Source organism: Argiope bruennichi, chromosome 5 (assembly GCF_947563725.1).
Source record: "Argiope bruennichi chromosome 5, qqArgBrue1.1, whole genome shotgun sequence".
Classification (NCBI taxonomy): domain Eukaryota; kingdom Metazoa; phylum Arthropoda; class Arachnida; order Araneae; family Araneidae; genus Argiope; species Argiope bruennichi.
The window spans coordinates 54,275,791-54,295,145 of NC_079155.1; the positions used below are offsets into that span (position 1 = coordinate 54,275,791).

General features: G+C 31.2%; 1 protein-coding gene across 2 annotated transcripts in view; it reads right to left on the bottom strand.

Moving 5' to 3' along the window:
* Positions 1-19,355, bottom strand: part of LOC129969370 (monocarboxylate transporter 14-like) — a 76,923-nt gene that overhangs the window by 11,491 nt on the left and 46,077 nt on the right. For both annotated transcript variants that reach the window (XM_056083917.1, XM_056083916.1), the window contains exons 2-4: positions 10,685-11,035; positions 7,200-7,343; positions 5,664-6,002 (exon numbers count right to left, since the gene is read on the bottom strand). In XM_056083917.1, coding sequence (XP_055939892.1) covers positions 5,664-6,002; positions 7,200-7,343; positions 10,685-10,976 — 775 coding nt within the window. In that variant the 5' untranslated portion in view covers positions 10,977-11,035. The remainder of the gene's footprint in view (positions 1-5,663; positions 6,003-7,199; positions 7,344-10,684; positions 11,036-19,355) is intronic.

Here is a 19,355-nt window from a genome sequence, read left to right on the forward strand (position 1 = left end):
CTGTGAGACACACGGAAGACTACGCAGGTCCATCAAGAACAAATGACCCGGGCTACTCATGGAGGGTGTGGTTTTGCTCCATGATAATGCGCGTCCATACGTCTCCAGGGTCATAAGCGTGGAACTGGCCAAGTTTAAGCGGGAGCAGATCGACCATCCGCCCTATAGCCCCAACATATCGCCCTGCGATTCTCATGTGTTTGGTTCCCTGAAAAAACATCTGAAAGGGAAACGTTTCAACTCGAACGGCGAACTCAAGGACGCTCTGAAGGACTGAGTCTTGTCTCGGTCACAGGAATTCTGGGAACAAGGAATCCTTCGGCTCGTTAATCAATGGGATCGTTGTGCTCAGACCTATGGTGTATACTTTGGATAAAGTCTTCATTTATACCCACAGTGTCGTTTCGTATCTTTTCATTTGAACACCCCTTGTAGTATCTAATTTAACATCTTGTTAACTGTTGTGATTTCAGCAAAACATGATTGAAACGCAAAATTTGATCAAACATTTATTTACAAAAAACGTCTATCAAAAATTGAAAGGTAAGAAGTAAAATCATCGAAAAGAAAAATTTTCAATAAATAATTGATAGAATTAAATTTTTATTATTTTGCTTTCATCCTCTCCTTAGTTATTTTCTCTCTCTTTTTTGAAGATGATATTATGGTTTTTTTTAAATTTGTACAGGGATTTTAATGTATTTACTTTATGTAAACAAAAAGAAATAATGATTACATAAGAGGATGGAACAATATTTTGAGGGGCTGTTTATAAAAATAAACGAACACGTAATTTGTTTTCCACGTATTTACCTAGTGAAATACGATTGGACCTTTGCCAATATATTGAGCAAACATCTCCTCTTGCCAATTTTATTATGCAAGTGTTTCTTCGGATTACAAGATTGAAATGCTTTCAAAGAGTTACCTGGCAATTCTTTTTTCAGCCCATTTTATAAAATCTAATGGTTTGGGAGTTAAATTGGATTTCGAATTTTAATGTTAATACCATTATATAAATTAGTGACTTTTTTACAGTTAAATTTCTGTATCCAACGATATAAAGACGAGACAATTTAATTATTGATACTCTACTTTATATCGTATACTGTTAAAAAAGTTTTAAAATTTTGTCATTTGCCGTGATCTATTTTACTCTTGTGTTTGGATTGTAATTCTGCTCTATGTTAACAGTATTCTGGTAAGTTTTATCTATTGTGTAACAGCGGCCTGTAAACAATAAAGCAGCAATTTTAAAATTTTGATAATTTGTTAACATAGATTGGTAAAAAGTCTTTTTTTGTTTTATTTAATCATATACAGGCGCTCCTGTATGGGCATCAAAGAAAAAATACTAATACAGTTAAAAATTTTAAAATATTAAGAGACATAGTAAAATGAATTTTCAATAGTATATTTATTACAATTAAAAAAAAGAAATAACAAAAATTATAAATTACTTTATTTTAACCAGAAATTGTGACAAAAAACAAAACAAAAAATAATACATAATCCAAACTTTAGACAGATAAGAAAATTTCAAAAATTAGTTAATAGTTAATAGTTAATTAGTTAATATTTCAAATAAACTAGTATTTTTTATGCAAGCCCTTGTTTTTTATAGTCATTTTAACCCTTTCATGGGCCATTTATTTCTTTTTTTATCTCCTCCTTTTTTATATTTTATTAACAATTAAACAATAGCATTTAAGGAAATTTATTTTATTTTACCGAATTTTATTTTATTATCGAACTTTCAGAGATGGGAAGTATACTTCCGAAGAAATCACTAACAGTCAAAAAAAAAAAATTAAATTTAATGGAATTAAAAAATTAATAATGGAATTTAAAAATTAAATTTAATGTATTTGCCATGAAAAGATGAGAAGCATGTTGCAATGCACAAGGGTCATCACATTCTGTACACATGCAGCGGATCCATTTTTTCCCCCTTTGTATTTCCCATAAGTGTATTTTGTAAGATCATGTAGGTGGGAAATAATCTTCCCAAGGTCCACGAAAGGGTTAAGATTTTTAGGCATAGATTGAAGCAATTTTTCACAAAAATTAGGTTGAATATTTTCCCATTCCTGCAGCAATACTCTTTTCCATTCATCTTTACTGGAAACAGCGTATTCCTAGACTTTTTTTCGTAAATGTTTTACTTACATTCCTATGAATTTTCGACGTGATTTGTATCGAGGCTTACGGCTGGATTGTCCATGATGCAAGGACAATTATATAGGAGATAGCAATGCACTCCATAAGTTTTATGTTTCGGATCATTATCCTGATATAATCAGTTGTTGCCAAGAGCCAGTTTCTGCACACATTGTGGCAAATTTTTCTTTAAAATATCGAGGTATATATTCTGATCCATTCTCCTATCAATAAAATGAAGAGTTCCTGGGCCAGCAGATGAAAACGAGCCCTAGACCATTGCTGATCTGCCACCATGCTTCACAATTGTTTTGAATATATATATATATATATATATATATATATATATATATATAATTTCGTGACGTCGTTTTATTTCATTTTGAAGAAGCAGGCATATGTACAAGCGACGAGCACACAGAAAGACACAGAAAAGGAATGAGAAAAAGCTCTTGGACGTTTTATCCCTGGTCTTATATAACCTGAGATTTTGATAGAAAAAAATATTTCTTCATAGTGCTAATATATAATAAGATTTCGATAGGGATTTCGTTACACGCATCGGTGAGGTAAGGGAAACGCAGGAAGATTTTTTTTTTTTAAATTGTCTCATCAGCGGTATTTTGTCTTCACGCGGAGTGTGGGAAGTTAGGCTTTTAGCCGATTCAGCAATTTTACATAGCTTCTCTTGAATTAATTAAGTAGATACAGTGGAATTGGATCAAGAAATAAGAGAATATTTTAGAATAAAGTTACTATGGGCTAAATTAAGATAAGATCTTGTAAATTAATTAAATTGAAATTAGAATTAAAATATCATTATATATATATATGAAAATTCATAATGATGAAATCATTGTTTACGGATACTGCATTGTCATATGGATTCCAATATATGAATTAACATTTACTCACTCTCAAGTATTCGAAAAACATGGAATGAATTTTCAAAAGGTATATTACCCCTTTATAACAGAATCACACTGCAAAAAAGCTTGCCTTTTACGGTGAATTTATGTTTCGCAAAAGCGTATTAAACGCATTGGGGGCTTCTGACTAGGTAGCTATCTAGGGTCGTTAGTGTGAGAAGGTGTAGCAAGCAGTTAATTTAAATTATTTTTATTTATTTTTTAGTTGCCAAATGAATAATTTTGTAAGAAAGACAAATTCTGTGAATTATAAAATATTAGAATATTAAAATTTTATCAAGTATAATTGATCAGGTTCTTATATGTTTCGCTACTTTCATTTAGTTATTACAATATTTATATACGACGAATTTTTACTTCAATAATATTGTGAACAAAGTAGATATTGGATAGCGTGGAATCAAAATAAATAATTAGAAACAAATATATTTTCACGGCACTTATAAAATAATAAAAGATTAATCTGAAATAAAACATTGATATGCATTTGAATTTAAAGTTGAAAATGTTGAATTGTGAGATATTGGTTTTGTTGAAATGTGAAAGAAACTGACCAATTTATAAAAAGGGAAGCCTCACAACCCGCATTGTCTAGTGCCAAAAAATATCTGAATTCGTCACTGGTTATATGCATATTAATACATACATGATTCAATAGTCTATTATTATACGAGTATTCCAATTTGACATTTCATGTAAAAGGAAATTATTTTTCGAAGTTTTTCAGAATTCCGTTTTTTTGTTTTTGTTTTGAGTGTAAACAACATGAAATTGATTCCTGACGTCTGTTAACGAAATTTAAACCACTGTAAAATTCGAATTTGAACTTAAACCTTACCAATGATCCCAAATCTATAAATAAAGCAAATTATAAATTTTTGTCTAAAGAAGAAACGCAATTCATTAATTTGTTCCTTTACCTTCAGTCGTATTTTAGCGGATCAAACGAGCACCTCACAACCGAAATCTAAGATTGAATCTGTAAGCGCAATGATGTATTTCTATTTTTGTTTGGCATAGATTTCTTTACTCTGCTTTTCCACTTGCCAAGTTAAAGAACAATGTAATGCTTATGTTCCAATGAATCATATAATTCATGGAAACGTTATTCGTAAATCTTGTCACAATTCTGTTGTTTTGATTTTTAATCTTAACTTTGTTTTGTGTTGATTAGTTATTGTTGTATCAGTTGACTTTGTACTGTGGACAGTTCTTGAAGAGATTTATTAAGTTATAATTATACTTTTATAAATCTATCAATTATATAGAAAAAATTTATGTAACCATTGCATTTTATTCGCTTGGTGATTGATAAATAGCGATTCATCTGAGCCATGACATTTTTGGTCTGTTTTACCAATATTGTTTGAAATATTTAATGAAAATTATTATTACGTCGTAGTAAGTATTTATGTCGCACTTGACGATGAAATGGTGACAAAAAAGGAAAATTAAAGCTTTAATTAAGAGCAAATGAGTTTAAAACAATATTATTTGCTAATTCTATTGTTAGACATACCGATTGTGGCAACACTAACGAATAACTTTTCTGTTTGTTTATCGTTTTCAAATAAAGGAAATTTTTCGGCTCTTGGCAAGCAAACGTCTGAATATCTAAGCAATACACATCTTAACCCTGTGTATTGTCAAGCGATATCAGATGAATTAAAAATGCGAAGAAAGAGAGTGAGAATCTGGCAATTTGAAAAGAAAAGCTGATTATAAAGCTGCTACGTTTGCAGCAAAATATGAAAAAAAAAAAAAAAAAAAAAAAAAAAACTCAATATTTAGATATTGACACAAAGATAGATAATGATAGAAGCAAATAATGTTCCCATTGTGGGTCTTTTGAGTTTTTAATCGGAAGTAGACCGATCGGAAAATGATGTTCTCATCATGGAAAGATTTAACTTCCAGCATTGAACGAATGGCACACGGGAGTTCAAAAACTTACTAAATAGCAAACATCGCGTACAGAATTATTTAATATGTGTTTAGAAACTGTATTTTTTAAATTTATATTATTATTTTCTCTATGCTAATGCTAAATTTTTTTATTGTGTACAATTATGGAATGGTTATGAATGATTTTGTGTGTTATTCTAATTACGTTAGTCTACATTCTGCACACAATTCCATTCTTTGTTATTTATTTTCCATATATGTTATTCTTATTTCTGTGAACCTTTTTCACCGGTTTATACCGTTTTGGATAGTCGAAGCCGGGAAGAATTAAATAAAAGCAATTAATAAGTAATTCTTGCACTAGTCCTACTCTTCGGTATATAGAAATGTGTCTCAAAGCTAGGTGATTATTCTAAATTTCTTAGTTATGAAATTTATTGTTATTTATAATAACTAAATTTTATAACATCATTCCCCGATACTTGTCAATTTTAACGGCGACCAAAAGGCGCCAAGAAAAAATTTCGCCAATTTGGCGATTTCAATCGTTAAACTATATAGCATGTGATTATATAACTTGATACTTGTGTATATTTTTATACAATGACGAAATTTTTTCTTGGCGCTTTTTGGTAACCGTTAAAATCGAAATGTACATCATCCGCTTACCATTAGGTAGTGATCCTTTTCTCAGATCTTTGATCGCTGGTAACGACGGGCTGGTGGCAGCAATGGAGCCATTTGTCATTCTTCTCACCACCTGAGGCTTCTTCTCTAGGGGCCGGAAGAAAGCCCCGAAGAAGCAGCAACTGAGAACGAGGCCAGCGGTGATCACCATGGCTCCGCGCCAGCCCAGCTCTTTCACCAGCAGTTCGACAAGGGGTGCCAGAATGGACGTACCGATACCCGATCCACAGACGGCGATTCCGGTAGCAAAGGCACGCTTCTTTTCGAAGTAGCACGTCACACAAACGATGGCTGGAAGATATATCAATCCGAAACCGGTACCTGGAAGAGATAGCATGGACATGAGTAATCTTGCTATATTTAAGGTTTTCAAAATCGACACAAATTAAGAAAGATAACTGAAACTTTAACGTATTCAATTTATAATTATTAGGAAAGATATGTATTATTAAATTATGTATTCTGACCCCATGTAAGGTCTTAAATATGATGATGACTAATTGTCACATTCTACCATTTCAGTGTTCAAAAACAATTCGGTAAGTTGTGGTAATTCGAAATGTTTCATGAAAAATTTCCCTAATAAATACATTTACTAAATTTTAATTTTATCTCTTATTAATTAATTCTTTATTGATCTATGTAATTCATTTTACCTTGGATCGCGAAGGCATATTTCATGTATAGGCGATATAGGAGCTTTTTGAAGCTGTAAAATTGTGAATTGAAAAAAATATTAAAGAAAAATGTCACAGAAGAGATAACAACAATAGTCATGATAAAAAAATAGATAAATATGAAAATGCATAATTTATTATTTTAATATATCATTTTTATATAATAATGATTTATATAAGCTACTAGAGAACAGTTTTAGAAATTAAATGATAATTATATATAATATAATGATACATTTAAATATTAATTAAGTAGATAAAAGCATTTGGATATTTTTTGGCCAAAAGTATCCAATATTATATTGTTTGATAACTATTCTAATATTTTTTTAGTCATGCTAATGCACTCAATAAATAGTAGAAAATCTGCTAGGAGAAAATTTAGAATAACTTATATAAAACAAGTGAAAACAAATTAAGTATTACGTTGAAATATATAAATATATGCACTTACAATTAAATTAATCTGAATAAAGTTTTGACAATAGGTTTCGAGACGAAAATTTTTAATAATTATTATGTTTTTGAAAAATAACATTCAGAAAATTTCGAATTAAAAAATGCATTTTATAAAAGAAAAAAAAAGAAACAAAGTTTTCTTAATTAATATTAATCATTATTTTCGTAAAAGTTGAATATTTCTGATAGTATAAAAAGCAAATAATAAAAGACGGATATCATTATTTTAATTCCATTTATTGTTACAAAAAAAAATGAGAAGTGGAAAATTTTAATATTCATTCCCTTTTATACTGAGAAAAATGACATTTTTTTTTTTTTTTTAAGTATAAGAAATGGCATTCATTTGTTTACATCCGAAACTTGATCAACAAGTTCTCACCTGTACACAGCCCTACACTGAAGTAAAGGAAAGTAATATTGGGTGCCAAGATGCTCACTACGAGTCCAAAAGCTGCCAATATCGCTCCTATGATTGTTACAGTCCGACAGCCAAACTGATTTGTCAAACCACTGGCGAAAGGCCCTGAAAGCAGAAAATCAAAATTAAATTGCTTATACAAAATAATTAAAATTTGTATCAATATAGGAAAAACGAAATGGGTCTCATTAATCCAATGTCTATGCTGACATTTTATATTCATTTAACTGACTAATAGCTGCTATAAATAATTCAAAATGGTAACAACCCTCCAAGCATTGCTCAAATATCAAGAATAAAAACTAAATTACCATTTTTTTAAAAATAATCTAACTTACAAATACACACGTGAGGTTTCATTGAACCCGTCATATTTGCTTCGCTAAAATGAATTTTGTAATTCTTCAGTACCTGTGGTTGTTATTTATTGTACCTTCCTAGGTAACGTACAAATATAAAATTAGCGTACAAATATTAAATTAGCGTACAAATATTAAATTAGAATACAAATATTAGATTAGAATACAAAATATAGATTAGCGTACAAATAACAGATATAAGAAAAATGATTCTTATATCTATTGGTAAATAGAATGAGATTCACCCAATGCTATTCAGATAGATTTTACATAGCTACGAGAAGATTTATTTTATTTTAGTCTTGAAATGATTACAAATTCGCAAGTACACACTTAGGATCTTTTTTTTAAACCAATCTATTTTGTTTTATTTCTTAAAAATTCTGAAGTTTTCTCATTTCTTACTTCTTTTATGCTTAACTTGCAAGCATATATTAAGATCTTTTTGGCTTCACTTTTAAGTTTCATTAACAAAAATTCTTTATTTCTGTTTAATTCTCATAGACATAAGTGGAGTGTTTTTTTGGGATCTATCTTTATGTTTCGAACTAAAAAATTGAAAATTCTTAGATTTTTCTCATTATTTTTTCTTTCCTGCTGAACCCACAGCACATATATGAGGTCTTCTTTATTCCTATATTTATGTTTTATTAAAAGATCTTGGAATTACTAAAATCCTGCATTATTACTTTCTGTACCTCGTCAATGGTGTTGAGGATACAAGAAAAAAGACATGGTTCATTTTTTATTGTGAGTAATGTGTTATCCTGTGTTAGTATATTACATTATTTATACTAACACAGTATATAACTGTAATTAATATAGCAAAAAAAGTTAAATTACAGAAGTCTTCATTCAACAAATTACCATTTGACAAAATTGTCTATTTAAAGAAATAATAATTTAAATAATTCAGTAATGTTGAAATTTATGACAATATCTGATTGGCATAATGTATTTCTAGATAAATTTAAAAGTATTAGAAAAATTAATTTAATTCAAACATTTTTAAATCCATTTTTATTTGGATTTTTAAAATTAAAAAAAAAATTTCTGCTTAATCCACAAGCACACATGAGATCTTTTAGATCCAATATTTACTTACTTAAAAGTCGAGTTTATTATTCCAATTATTTTTTTCTATTTTTATAATTCATTATTATGTATAGTATTACGTTCAAAAAGTCACGGAACTTTCCCACTTCCAAGAGAACTAGCTAAGAATATAACACTTTCGACTTGTCAAAAGATATTTCATCCGGTTCAAATATATAGAGCGGGGGCGTAAATACAGACTTTAAAAACTTCAAAAAGAGTAAATTGTGGACGTTTCATCATTGTAAGATCCTGCTTAAGGATCCCTCCTGGTTTTGGTTTATCTGCCAAAACAACACATTCTGTTATTTTCAAAATCAAATTATTCTAATGATGCCGCACCATGTGATTTTTTCCCCTCTGAATGAAGAACTGGCTTAAGTATAAAGCCTTTCAATTTTCGAAGAAGTGCAGCGACGAAGGGAGAAAGGACGCGTTTTATCCTCATTTATACTCCGCATGAAAGATGGCAAAAGTGAATAGTTTGAGGGTAGTTATTTCATAGAAAACACTAAATATGCAAGCTCTGTTTATATTCATTCTTCCATAATAAAATAAGGTCTTGAATTTTTTTAACGTAATCGCATGATGAAATCTTGAAATAAATTCTTTATAAAACTATCTACCATGTGGCATCATGATGTGGTGTCCAAATTTAATTAAATGAATCAATAACGGAGACAAATAAATTATGAAAATATTAAAGTAGTATTTGCCACCGAGAAGAAACAAGTAAAAAAAATTCCATAATCAAAACACATCTGGAAATAAGTTGAAAATCGATTAGAAAATTTGAATTTTTAAATAAAAGCGTGTGAAAAAAAGTATTGTTCATGAAAAAGAATGCTTATTTTTATATTAGCAATGATTAAATAACAACATTCTCCAAATATTCTAAATTAAATATGTAGAATTATGAACTACTTCTACAGAAATTCCACCACTCTATGTTTTTTAGAAAACACTTAAAAATTAAAATCCATATATAAAGTAAATACATTTATCTTCTTTACACTCATAAGTGACATAATTCTATTCGAATATCTTCTCCCCATTTAATTCAAAGAAAAATATTTATTTCATATACAAAATCAAAATAGGTAAATTTTAAAATAAACACTAGTATTTTGCCCATCAAATTACGGCAGAAGAAATCTAAATATAGTTCTTTAAATGGCGAGCAGTGCAGATTTTTTTTTTATTTTGTAAATCTTAGAAAGATCAGTCATCCCTTTTTAAAAATATCCTTTTATTGTTTTGTTTACGTAAAAAGCAATTTGTCTAATACAGTACACTCCCGAGTATTGCGACTATCCGGCTTCCGTACCATCCGGCCTAGTTTTCTTTTTCGTAATTAAATAAGGAAGGCTGCTTCCAATAGCTTGCAACATTGCCAAGGTATTGAAAGCGGCCATTGCTGCGATCCTCCTACGTGCCGTGTGCAAAATCCAAGTTGTGACAGAAAAAGAGCAGCGTTCTGCTGGAATCAGGCCTATGATTTACGTTAAAATTTTGTTTATGTTTCCTGCATTTAAGTTAGGTATTACAAAATTTATGTTAAAATGTGAATAGTTATGTTCTTTAACTTACTTTTTCTGTAGTAAATTCTTGAAATGTGCAGTATATAAACTACTAGTACAGAGCCTTCTATTTTAACTTGACACGTTACCTACAACAGCTTCCATGATTCACCGGGCCGCGTCCATTCTACGTAGTTTGATATAAATCGAGGGTTTAATACTCAATAAAAAGTGAGAAAGTACGTTATTATAACAGTGAAATTTGGTATAAAAACCTTGTTTTCTGGTATTGGTGGACAAAGGAATAAGTTTATAGAACTCCAGCCTATTCGGCTATTTTTGTTATCCGTCTCATTTGGCCGGATACTCGGGAGTGTACTGTATATATATATATATACACACACAGAGGGATGTAAATCTTAAGATACTTCCCTAAAAATTTTAAAACAAATAAATACGTTCGAATGCTCACCTACGCAGAACGTCGTTCCCACCATAATAGACGCGACCCAAGACGTTGCTCCTTTGCTCTCTCCAAAATAGCGTAAGAATTCCAGATAGAATATGCCAAATGTGTAGGTGACTCCGTCCACGATCACATGGATCATAAAAGAACAAAAGACGACGACCCACCCCCAGCCCCCATCGGGTGGCTCGGGCATCAAGAGTTCGATTTCTTCTTCCTCTTCTTCGACAGGTTGGTTGTTCCCTTTGACTGGAGAGACGGCGACTGTCTCATGGTTTTCTTCTTTGTTTGGACTCATTGGCAGTTATGGAATGGAAAGATCTCTTTCCGATACGGTGAGAGACAAAGGCAAAAGATCTGAAAGGAAGGAAATAATCGATCAGTAAGAATTGAAATATTAAGATAAATATAACATAATGAAATGAAAAAGGATAATATTAAACTTCAGAAAATATTAGCGAAGTTCTTCTTTCGAGTTTTTTGTTCATTAAATAACATTTTTTTGCACGACATAATTTCTACTAATAATAAGGATAAAAGAGTGCGTGTTGGCGTTCTAAAAGCCAAACCGTTTGAATTAGCTACTAAACTTGGCACTCATATACTTTGTGTGTGGGGGGGGGGGGATGTGCACCCTTTCGAAATTTTTTAAAATAACAGTTAATTAAAAATTAAATGACATTTTGGCGTTTTTCTACGATAATTTCCGAAAATATTTTTGTACAAAAATAAATTTTACGTTTAGAATTTAAAAAAAATATCTTTTTAATGGTATCAGTTTAATAGTCGGCCAAATTTTCCCTAAATTTTGGCAATTTTAAAAATAATATACTTTTTTTCTAATTGCCAACAAATGAATTTCCCGAAATTCGAGCCATTTTCATTGTTTCCTCAAATAATTCACCGCGTAATTTTCTTCCACTGTTGAAAGCTAAAGAATTCTGTTTAAATCTGTATAGTTTGCAAAACGAATAAAAGAATGAGAAGTTACAAAACCACAAAATCAAGAAGATAGATAAACCGTTTAAATTTTTGTAGCATAATCATGTCATGGGCTTGGTCTCCATTGGAAAGGTTCATATATATATAGAATAAACAGAATATATAAAAATCAAATGAAATAACACGGCTTTCATATCTGACATGGGCGTAAATGATTTAATTATAGTTAAATATAGCCAGTATCCCCCAACAAACCAGCTGATCAACGAAGGCGACTACTAACACAACAAAGAAATTGCATGCTTCATGCGTTCATTTTAGAAAAGTACCTTTCCTTTTTCCCTAAAATGGATGCAGATCGGCAATTTTGGATGGCATGCTTAAATTCATCCATTTTGGCCGCTTATTTTTACTTTCCCGTATATGTAGATAGTAAAAGTATAGTAGTCGTCAAAAATTTCGAACTCGAAATTTTGACGACTCTCTAAGTTTTAGAAAATCTGTCTTTCTGTCTGTGATAAAGATAACTCAAAAACACTTTGTGCAAGTTCGGTTTGGTTTGGTTATATTAACGTCCCGTTTGAAGCAACACTAGGGCTATTTTGGGACGGACCTCGTAATTTTGAACCGCGGTCAAATGACGAGGACGACACCTGAGTGGCACCCCCCTCTCCACACCACACCATACCAGCGGGAGGACGTTTGGTCATGTCGGATTTAACGTGCAACAGACCCCCTTACACGACGGTTCTTCGGTGGAATCGGCTCACGAACCTGAAACCCTGCGGTTCCGAAGCCGAGACCTTACCACCAGGCCACCGCGGCCCTCTTTGTGTAAGATGGTTGAAATTTAGTATATGTTCTTTACATCAAATTTATAGATTTCTATCAAATTCTGAGTAAAATCCGCTAAGAGGAAGTTCGTCTATCCGGATGTTCAAATATAAGTTAACACGATAACTACAAAATGAAAAGAGCTAGATAGATAAGATTCGGTAAAGAAATTTAACATCTGTAATGTAGACACCTGTCAAATTTTGAGCCAAATACAACGAGTAATTGATTGTCTGCTGATCTGTACTTTCGGGAGAAAAAGGTAGTTCACAAACGTAATGACTTAATTCGGATACTATTAACTGCAAGCCAGATTATGTCTTGCAAAAGGGTTCCCTGCCATGACCAGTTTATTACAAAATATGCGAGAATGTTTGGGGGAGGCCATACCAGCTGGTTTATTTATCATACAAACAGGCAGATAGTCTACCTTCAATCGGGTATGGCGAATATTCGATAAAAATCTACAATTTTAATTCACAGACCACTATTACATATGCCTGACTTATTGTATTTTTTAAATTAACATTTTCATATACACACTGGCAGACATAATTCTAAAACGGATTTTAACATCTTATGGGGGTCTAAAACACGGACTTTTTTCAAAAGTTCGAAATTTAAATTTTTTTATAATTATAATTCTTTCTATCTTTATTCTTCGCATAGCACTATCTTGATACTGCCGCATTGAAAAGAGGTAGTCGATCCTTATCAAGTTTTGAGGCGGTTGTCCGACGTCACCTATGAAGTAGCCGATTTCGATCCTAATTCCTTTCGATCGGAGAAGGCGGAAACCGAAGGAAGTTGTCCACGTTTTACGAATGAAGCCCTACCATGACCCAGAAGAACAAGACGACCAATAAAAGTATGGAGGTTCCGGAAAGAGATATTTCTTAAGAGACTTTTCCCCGTGAAGACACGACAACTTATACGGGCCCTGCGACTCGATCAAGAACTAGAGCTACACAATGAAATGTCATAACATCGAGACGCTGTTCTTCTAAGGAAGGAGCAATGCCGCATTGAAAAGCAGACAGTCGAATCTCAATGGCCGAATGGTCATAGCACTGATCTCATAATCAAGGGATTGTGAGTTCGAATCCCGCGATTCACAGTTTGTGTAAGTATTTAATTAATTGATTTTATGTTTCCCTTTATTTCATGTTCCAGAAGATTCTGGACATTTCTTTAGTTTACCAGACAAGTGTTCTGGACTTTTCTTACTGTCTCCAGAGAAGTATTCTGGAACTTTCTCTGCTAGTATAAAAGCAGAAGATTTGTCAGTTACTGTGTTCTGAGTTCAAAGTTGAGTTAATAAATTGGTTCATTTCTACTTCTTGTGTGTGTCATTGCGTTCCACACTAAAGTATCTACGTGACAATACTTTGGACTAGCAATAGCAATTTTTTGACAATTATTATTCTTTCTATCTTTATACTTCGCACACGAAATATCAGTAATTTGTGTTACACCTAGTGAATAGATGATGAAAAGAATTTTGCTGGTTCAAATTTTTCAATTTTATATTATCAGATTTTAAGTGCTGACAAGCAGTATGAATTTTATACTCTTTCAAACTTAAAATACCGTTGGAATAATGAAGGGAAGCTGGTATAATACCGCTCTTACACTCAATGTTTATATATATATATATATATATATATATAGCGAATCGATTTATAAAAAAGAAAAACTGTATTTTATTTTGTACTGATCTTTTTCTTATAGATTCAATTCATTTTATTCATTCAAGTTTAATTTCAAACTTTTTCAATTTTTCTAATGCGAAGCATTGTACATGATAATGCTTTAAGATTGGCACATCTATTTTCATATTATTTGCAACGTACACTAAAAATATATAATTGATTGCTCGCAACAAGTTTGTGTATACGCGCAGTTACTATAGCAATGGGAAATATCGTAAAATATACATAAAATATTTTTAAAAATTTATTAAAAAAAGAAAATGGTGCATAAATAAAACTGATATCACTAAAACACCAATATTTTGAATTTTTTAAAGTGGTTTCAAATTAACTTTGTAGGCAATAAGCTCCAAAATTATTGAGCGAAAACGTTAACATTTCAATCAATTTTTAATTAAAATTTAAAAAAATGTTTGAACAGTTTTTTCTGAGTGAATATCTATTAGTCAAGAAATAACTACTTTCCAAATTTAATAATTCGGTATCCAAAGATTTGCTCTGTAGAGAATTTTTGCTCGAATTTCGATTACGTGATACAATTTACAGATATGGCAGATTATAAATATTATGACATTAACTACATTAAAATGACATCTGAAATTTTAAACAAATTACAATTAAAAACTAAAAGAAAAATGACAAAAATTGGAAATAATTTTAGATTTTAAAGTAAAAACTCTGTTTGAAATCAGTTATTTCATAAATTTTTCTCGGCTTTCAAAAGCGATAAACAGTAAAGATTCCACATCCTTCATCTGCTTTATCAAAAGCTGACGGAAGAAAATTCTGATAAATAAATAAATAATAGGGATCCTTTCCTTAAACTGAACTTAGAAAGGGCTTCGGAGAATAATCTTTAGAAAAAAAGAAAAAAAAAAAAAAAGAAGAAGAAGAAGAAGACCTTTTTGATAAGAATAATCAAACCAAAAATAAACACAAGAGCGAATCTGGAAGACTTGTCTGACAGAATTTATTCTCTTCCTTAAAGACTGTATAATATATCTATCAATATAACTAGTACGATATGAGATGCGGTACTTGAACTCCGCCATTGGTATATATATCAACGCTTTGAAAAAGTTTGCTTTTTGCATTGAATAAAATGAATGTGAGATTTCTGGGAATCCGGTCCAAAGGAAATCAGAAATACAACAATTTTCAATCCCTGAATATTTTCTAAATAAAGATGAACTTGGGTTTTGTGATAATAATTTGCTGATGACAAAAAAAAATCTTTAAAATCAGTTTTGGTTTAAAAAATTTCAAGGTTTTTTTTTTTTTTTTTTTTTTACTGTTGAAAAATTAAAATGGATAATGAATAAAAGAAAATGAGCGTAAAATCAACAAGAAATACACTTATAAACAGAAAGGCAGTTTCTTTCTTTATTTCTCTCTTTTTTTTTTTGATAAAATTTTTATTCAATGGAACCTCGCTTATAAAGGATAATTCGTTATTGAATCTTATTTTTAATACGAAATGCTCGTTAAACTACTCAGTTTTTCCCATAGGAATCAATGTAAAGAGCCTCTCCCAAAAAAAACTTAAATAAATTTATTAATGTATTTAAAAATTATTATTCTTTTAAAATGTATACTTTTTTTGGAAGAAAATTGTCTAAAGAAATTTCCTTTGGTTACTCCTTGAAATTTGGTAAATATTAAACACAACATTATCAGTAAATGAGTTTGTAGCGTGCGTAGATATACTGTTTTATTAAAGTGATGATTCTCTACGTATGATACAATAATTTTCTATGCTATCAGAATATCCTTATTTTACTGGAAGGATGTTGTTCTGCTGAGGCTGTTATTTTTTCCTTTCATGACCAAATCTCTGCAACTTTTTGCTGTGACACAGAATACAGCTCCGTAAGTTCTTCAATAGTTCTAGCTGTGTTCTTTCATCAGTTCAATAAATCGTTACTATCCGCCTTTCGCCCTTTGATCCTGACTGGAGACACAATCTCATAAATTTAGGCTCTGCAAGTGCTTACATAAACCATTCTAAGTCACATTCGACAACGCTATCCAGCCGAAGCTTATTCCATAAAAATATAAAAGTTATCTTCAAACATCATTCATTGAATAAGGAAATAGGTACCTCGGTATTGAGCTGCAATTTCTAATTCGAAATAATACATAGAAGTTATATAAAATAATCTTATTTATAAAAAAGAACATTATAATTATAAAATACAAATGTCAATGTTGACATGCGTCATTGAGATTTGAATTAAATTACGGATTCAAATCAAATCAAGTTGCAGCGTTTCCGTTCAAAAAGCACAGAAGTGTTTCAGGTGTCATTCTCGATCTCTCGTAAAATAAAATTAATGACGAGGAAATCTATAAAGAAATTTATCTTTCAGATTCATTAGTTGCTTTAAACAGTTTTTCAAAGAATGAATTTTAGTATTTTTTGGTTAAGTTTATTTATCTTAACATTCCATTTTTAAACTAACACAAATGTTATTTTGGGGCGGACCTCGCAATTTGGAACCAAAATGATTAGGAAGAGGACACCTAAACTGGTACTCCTTCTGTGAAAGTTTCTACGGCGCACAAGCTGGAGGACATTTAACCATGTTAAAAATACTTTTTAAGAAAGTCGGGTTTAGAAGCTAAGTTCTCTGGCAAAATAAATAAATAAATGAGGCCTTACTTTAAGTCACTACAGCCATTTAATTTGTTTAAGGAAAAGACTTCTAATATTTTTAAAATAGACTATTTAAAAAAAAAAAAACTCTTGACAGCAAACTTATTAATAAATTCTTCTTAAAAACTATTTATAAATCTAAATTTTTTACTTATAATTAGTTCTTCCTTCATGGCCGCGATGGCCTGGTGGTAAGATCTCGGCTTCGGAACCGGAGGGTTTCAGGTTCGCGACCCGATTCTATCGAAGAACCGTCGTGTAAGGGGGTCTGTTGCACGTCAAAATCCGTCATGACCAAACGTCCTTCTGCTGGTATGGTGTGGAGAGGGGGGTGCTAGCTCAGGTGTTGTCCTCGTCATCTGACCGTGGTTCAAAATTACGAGGTCCGTCCCAAAATAGCCCTAGTTATGCTTCAAACGGGACGTTAATATAACCAAACCAAAGTTCTTCCTTCATATTTTATTTATATTATAGCTTTAGGGGCAATATCCATATATTCTATCTGGACCAAATGAAGATGGCTGAAATGGACATCAAAAACTGACTCATGTGAATTGTAATATTTGAAATTAAATTAAGTGCTGCATTTATTCTGTTAAGTAAAAGTAAATAGCTGTGAATAAGCAATGCTCAAGGAAAGAATTCCATTGACATATTCAAACAATCGATTAAAAAATTCTACATACTCTGAATTAAAAGTGCCAATAATTTATTTTAGTCTGGTGAAAAGTCTTAAGTGATTAAAAGAAAATGAAAATATATTCTAAAATCTTAATTTCAACATTCCAACGTAAAGAAGCTTGCGTGAAGCCTTTCGTGTTTATCAACCGGGTAATGTTTAAAGCAATTAATATTTTAAACAACTGTCAGTTAGGGAAAGCAGGGAGATTTGAAAATGGATTTGCAAAGATGCGTAGCAACCGTATAAGTATGAACATTTGGTTTTCAAAACAAGGTGAATGTTGCGGAATGTTGGGCGAAGTAAAAATCTTTGAACAAAAGAAGAAAAAAAAATGGAATTGCACTTATTTGTTTTTACTTTCATGTATTTGACGTATAGAAGAAGAAAATTTCAAGCAAAAATTAACTTCGAGATTTTTTTCAACTTTAGATCTTCTCCCAGTCTAAAAAAATAATTAAAATAAATAAATAAATAAAATAAAATAAAATATCTAAAGAATTTATATTTTTATCTGTGAATGCAATAATCCATAATTGGAGAGAGTTTGAAGAATGAAATTCGGCTTGCAATTTTTACACTAAAATTGTAGAACTTTGGAAGAAATCCGTCTTGGAAATCTGTCTTACAACTATAGGCTCATGGGTAAGGTAACTGAAAAACGCAATAAACAAAAGGGATGAAATTTGGCAAATGGTTTTATCAACAAAGTTATAAATCTCCATCAGTTTTTGGCCACATCTCAATCATAATCATAAATTAACTACTTCGACCTGTCTTGAGGCACATGGAAAGAAACCTGAATGACCGGACTGCCGCAACAGCATCACTGGCAGGAACTATGGTTGAATGCTAAGAGCTATCACCGGCCACAGTACAACCCTTCCCGTGGGAAGTACGTCCCGCCATCGATAGGCGGTAGTCAACCCCCACCATTTCTGTACCCAACAGGGTGGCGAAAACCAACCATTATACCGGAAATTTCTCACCCTCATTTCTGAGGTGCCCCTCCCTCCGTGTGATTGACCAAATCTCAAGGATTGATTGTTTGTTTGAATTCCACATTTAAATGAACACGATAACTAAAAAATGCAATGTGAAAAAAATGATTAAATTTGATTGCAAAACTGAGGAAAGATATTAATTATTATTAAAATTAATCACAAGAAAGGGGCTTTAAATTCATATTTGATTATCTTCATTATAGGATAGAGCTAACAACGAAATTCAATAAATCGTTGAAGTAAATGAAAAAATTAAAAAAAGAATATACTCTCTGATTCATCTTTTTTTTAAAAAAAATTGAGGTGTATAGAGAAATTAGGGATACGAAATTTAGATATCGATATTACTCTAAGTTTCAAAGTTACTGACAGTATCATACATATAAACTTTTGGATGACGAAGTTATTAAAGCATTTTTCATGTTGCAATTTAGTATATTAATAAACAAAAATTAAGTCAGAAAAATAACTAATTAATTTTTTTTTTAATTTTACAAATACATATAATAATATACATACATATATGAATGTAATACATATATAAATATATATACATATATAAATGTAACTACTGTTCGTTTCAGTATTCTGAGACGACCACTTTTCGACAATTCTAGCGGCCGCTGTGGCCTGGTGGTAAGGTCTCGGCTTGTGAACCTTAGGGTTTCAGCTTCGAGACCCGTTTCCACCTAAGAACCGTTGTGTAAGGGGGTCGTGGAGAGGGGGGTGCCAGCTCAGGTGTCGTCCTCGTCATCTGACCGCGGTTCAAAATTACGTCCCAAAATAGCCCTAGTGTTGCTTTACAACGGGACATTAATATAACTAAACTAAACTAAACTTTCGACGATTC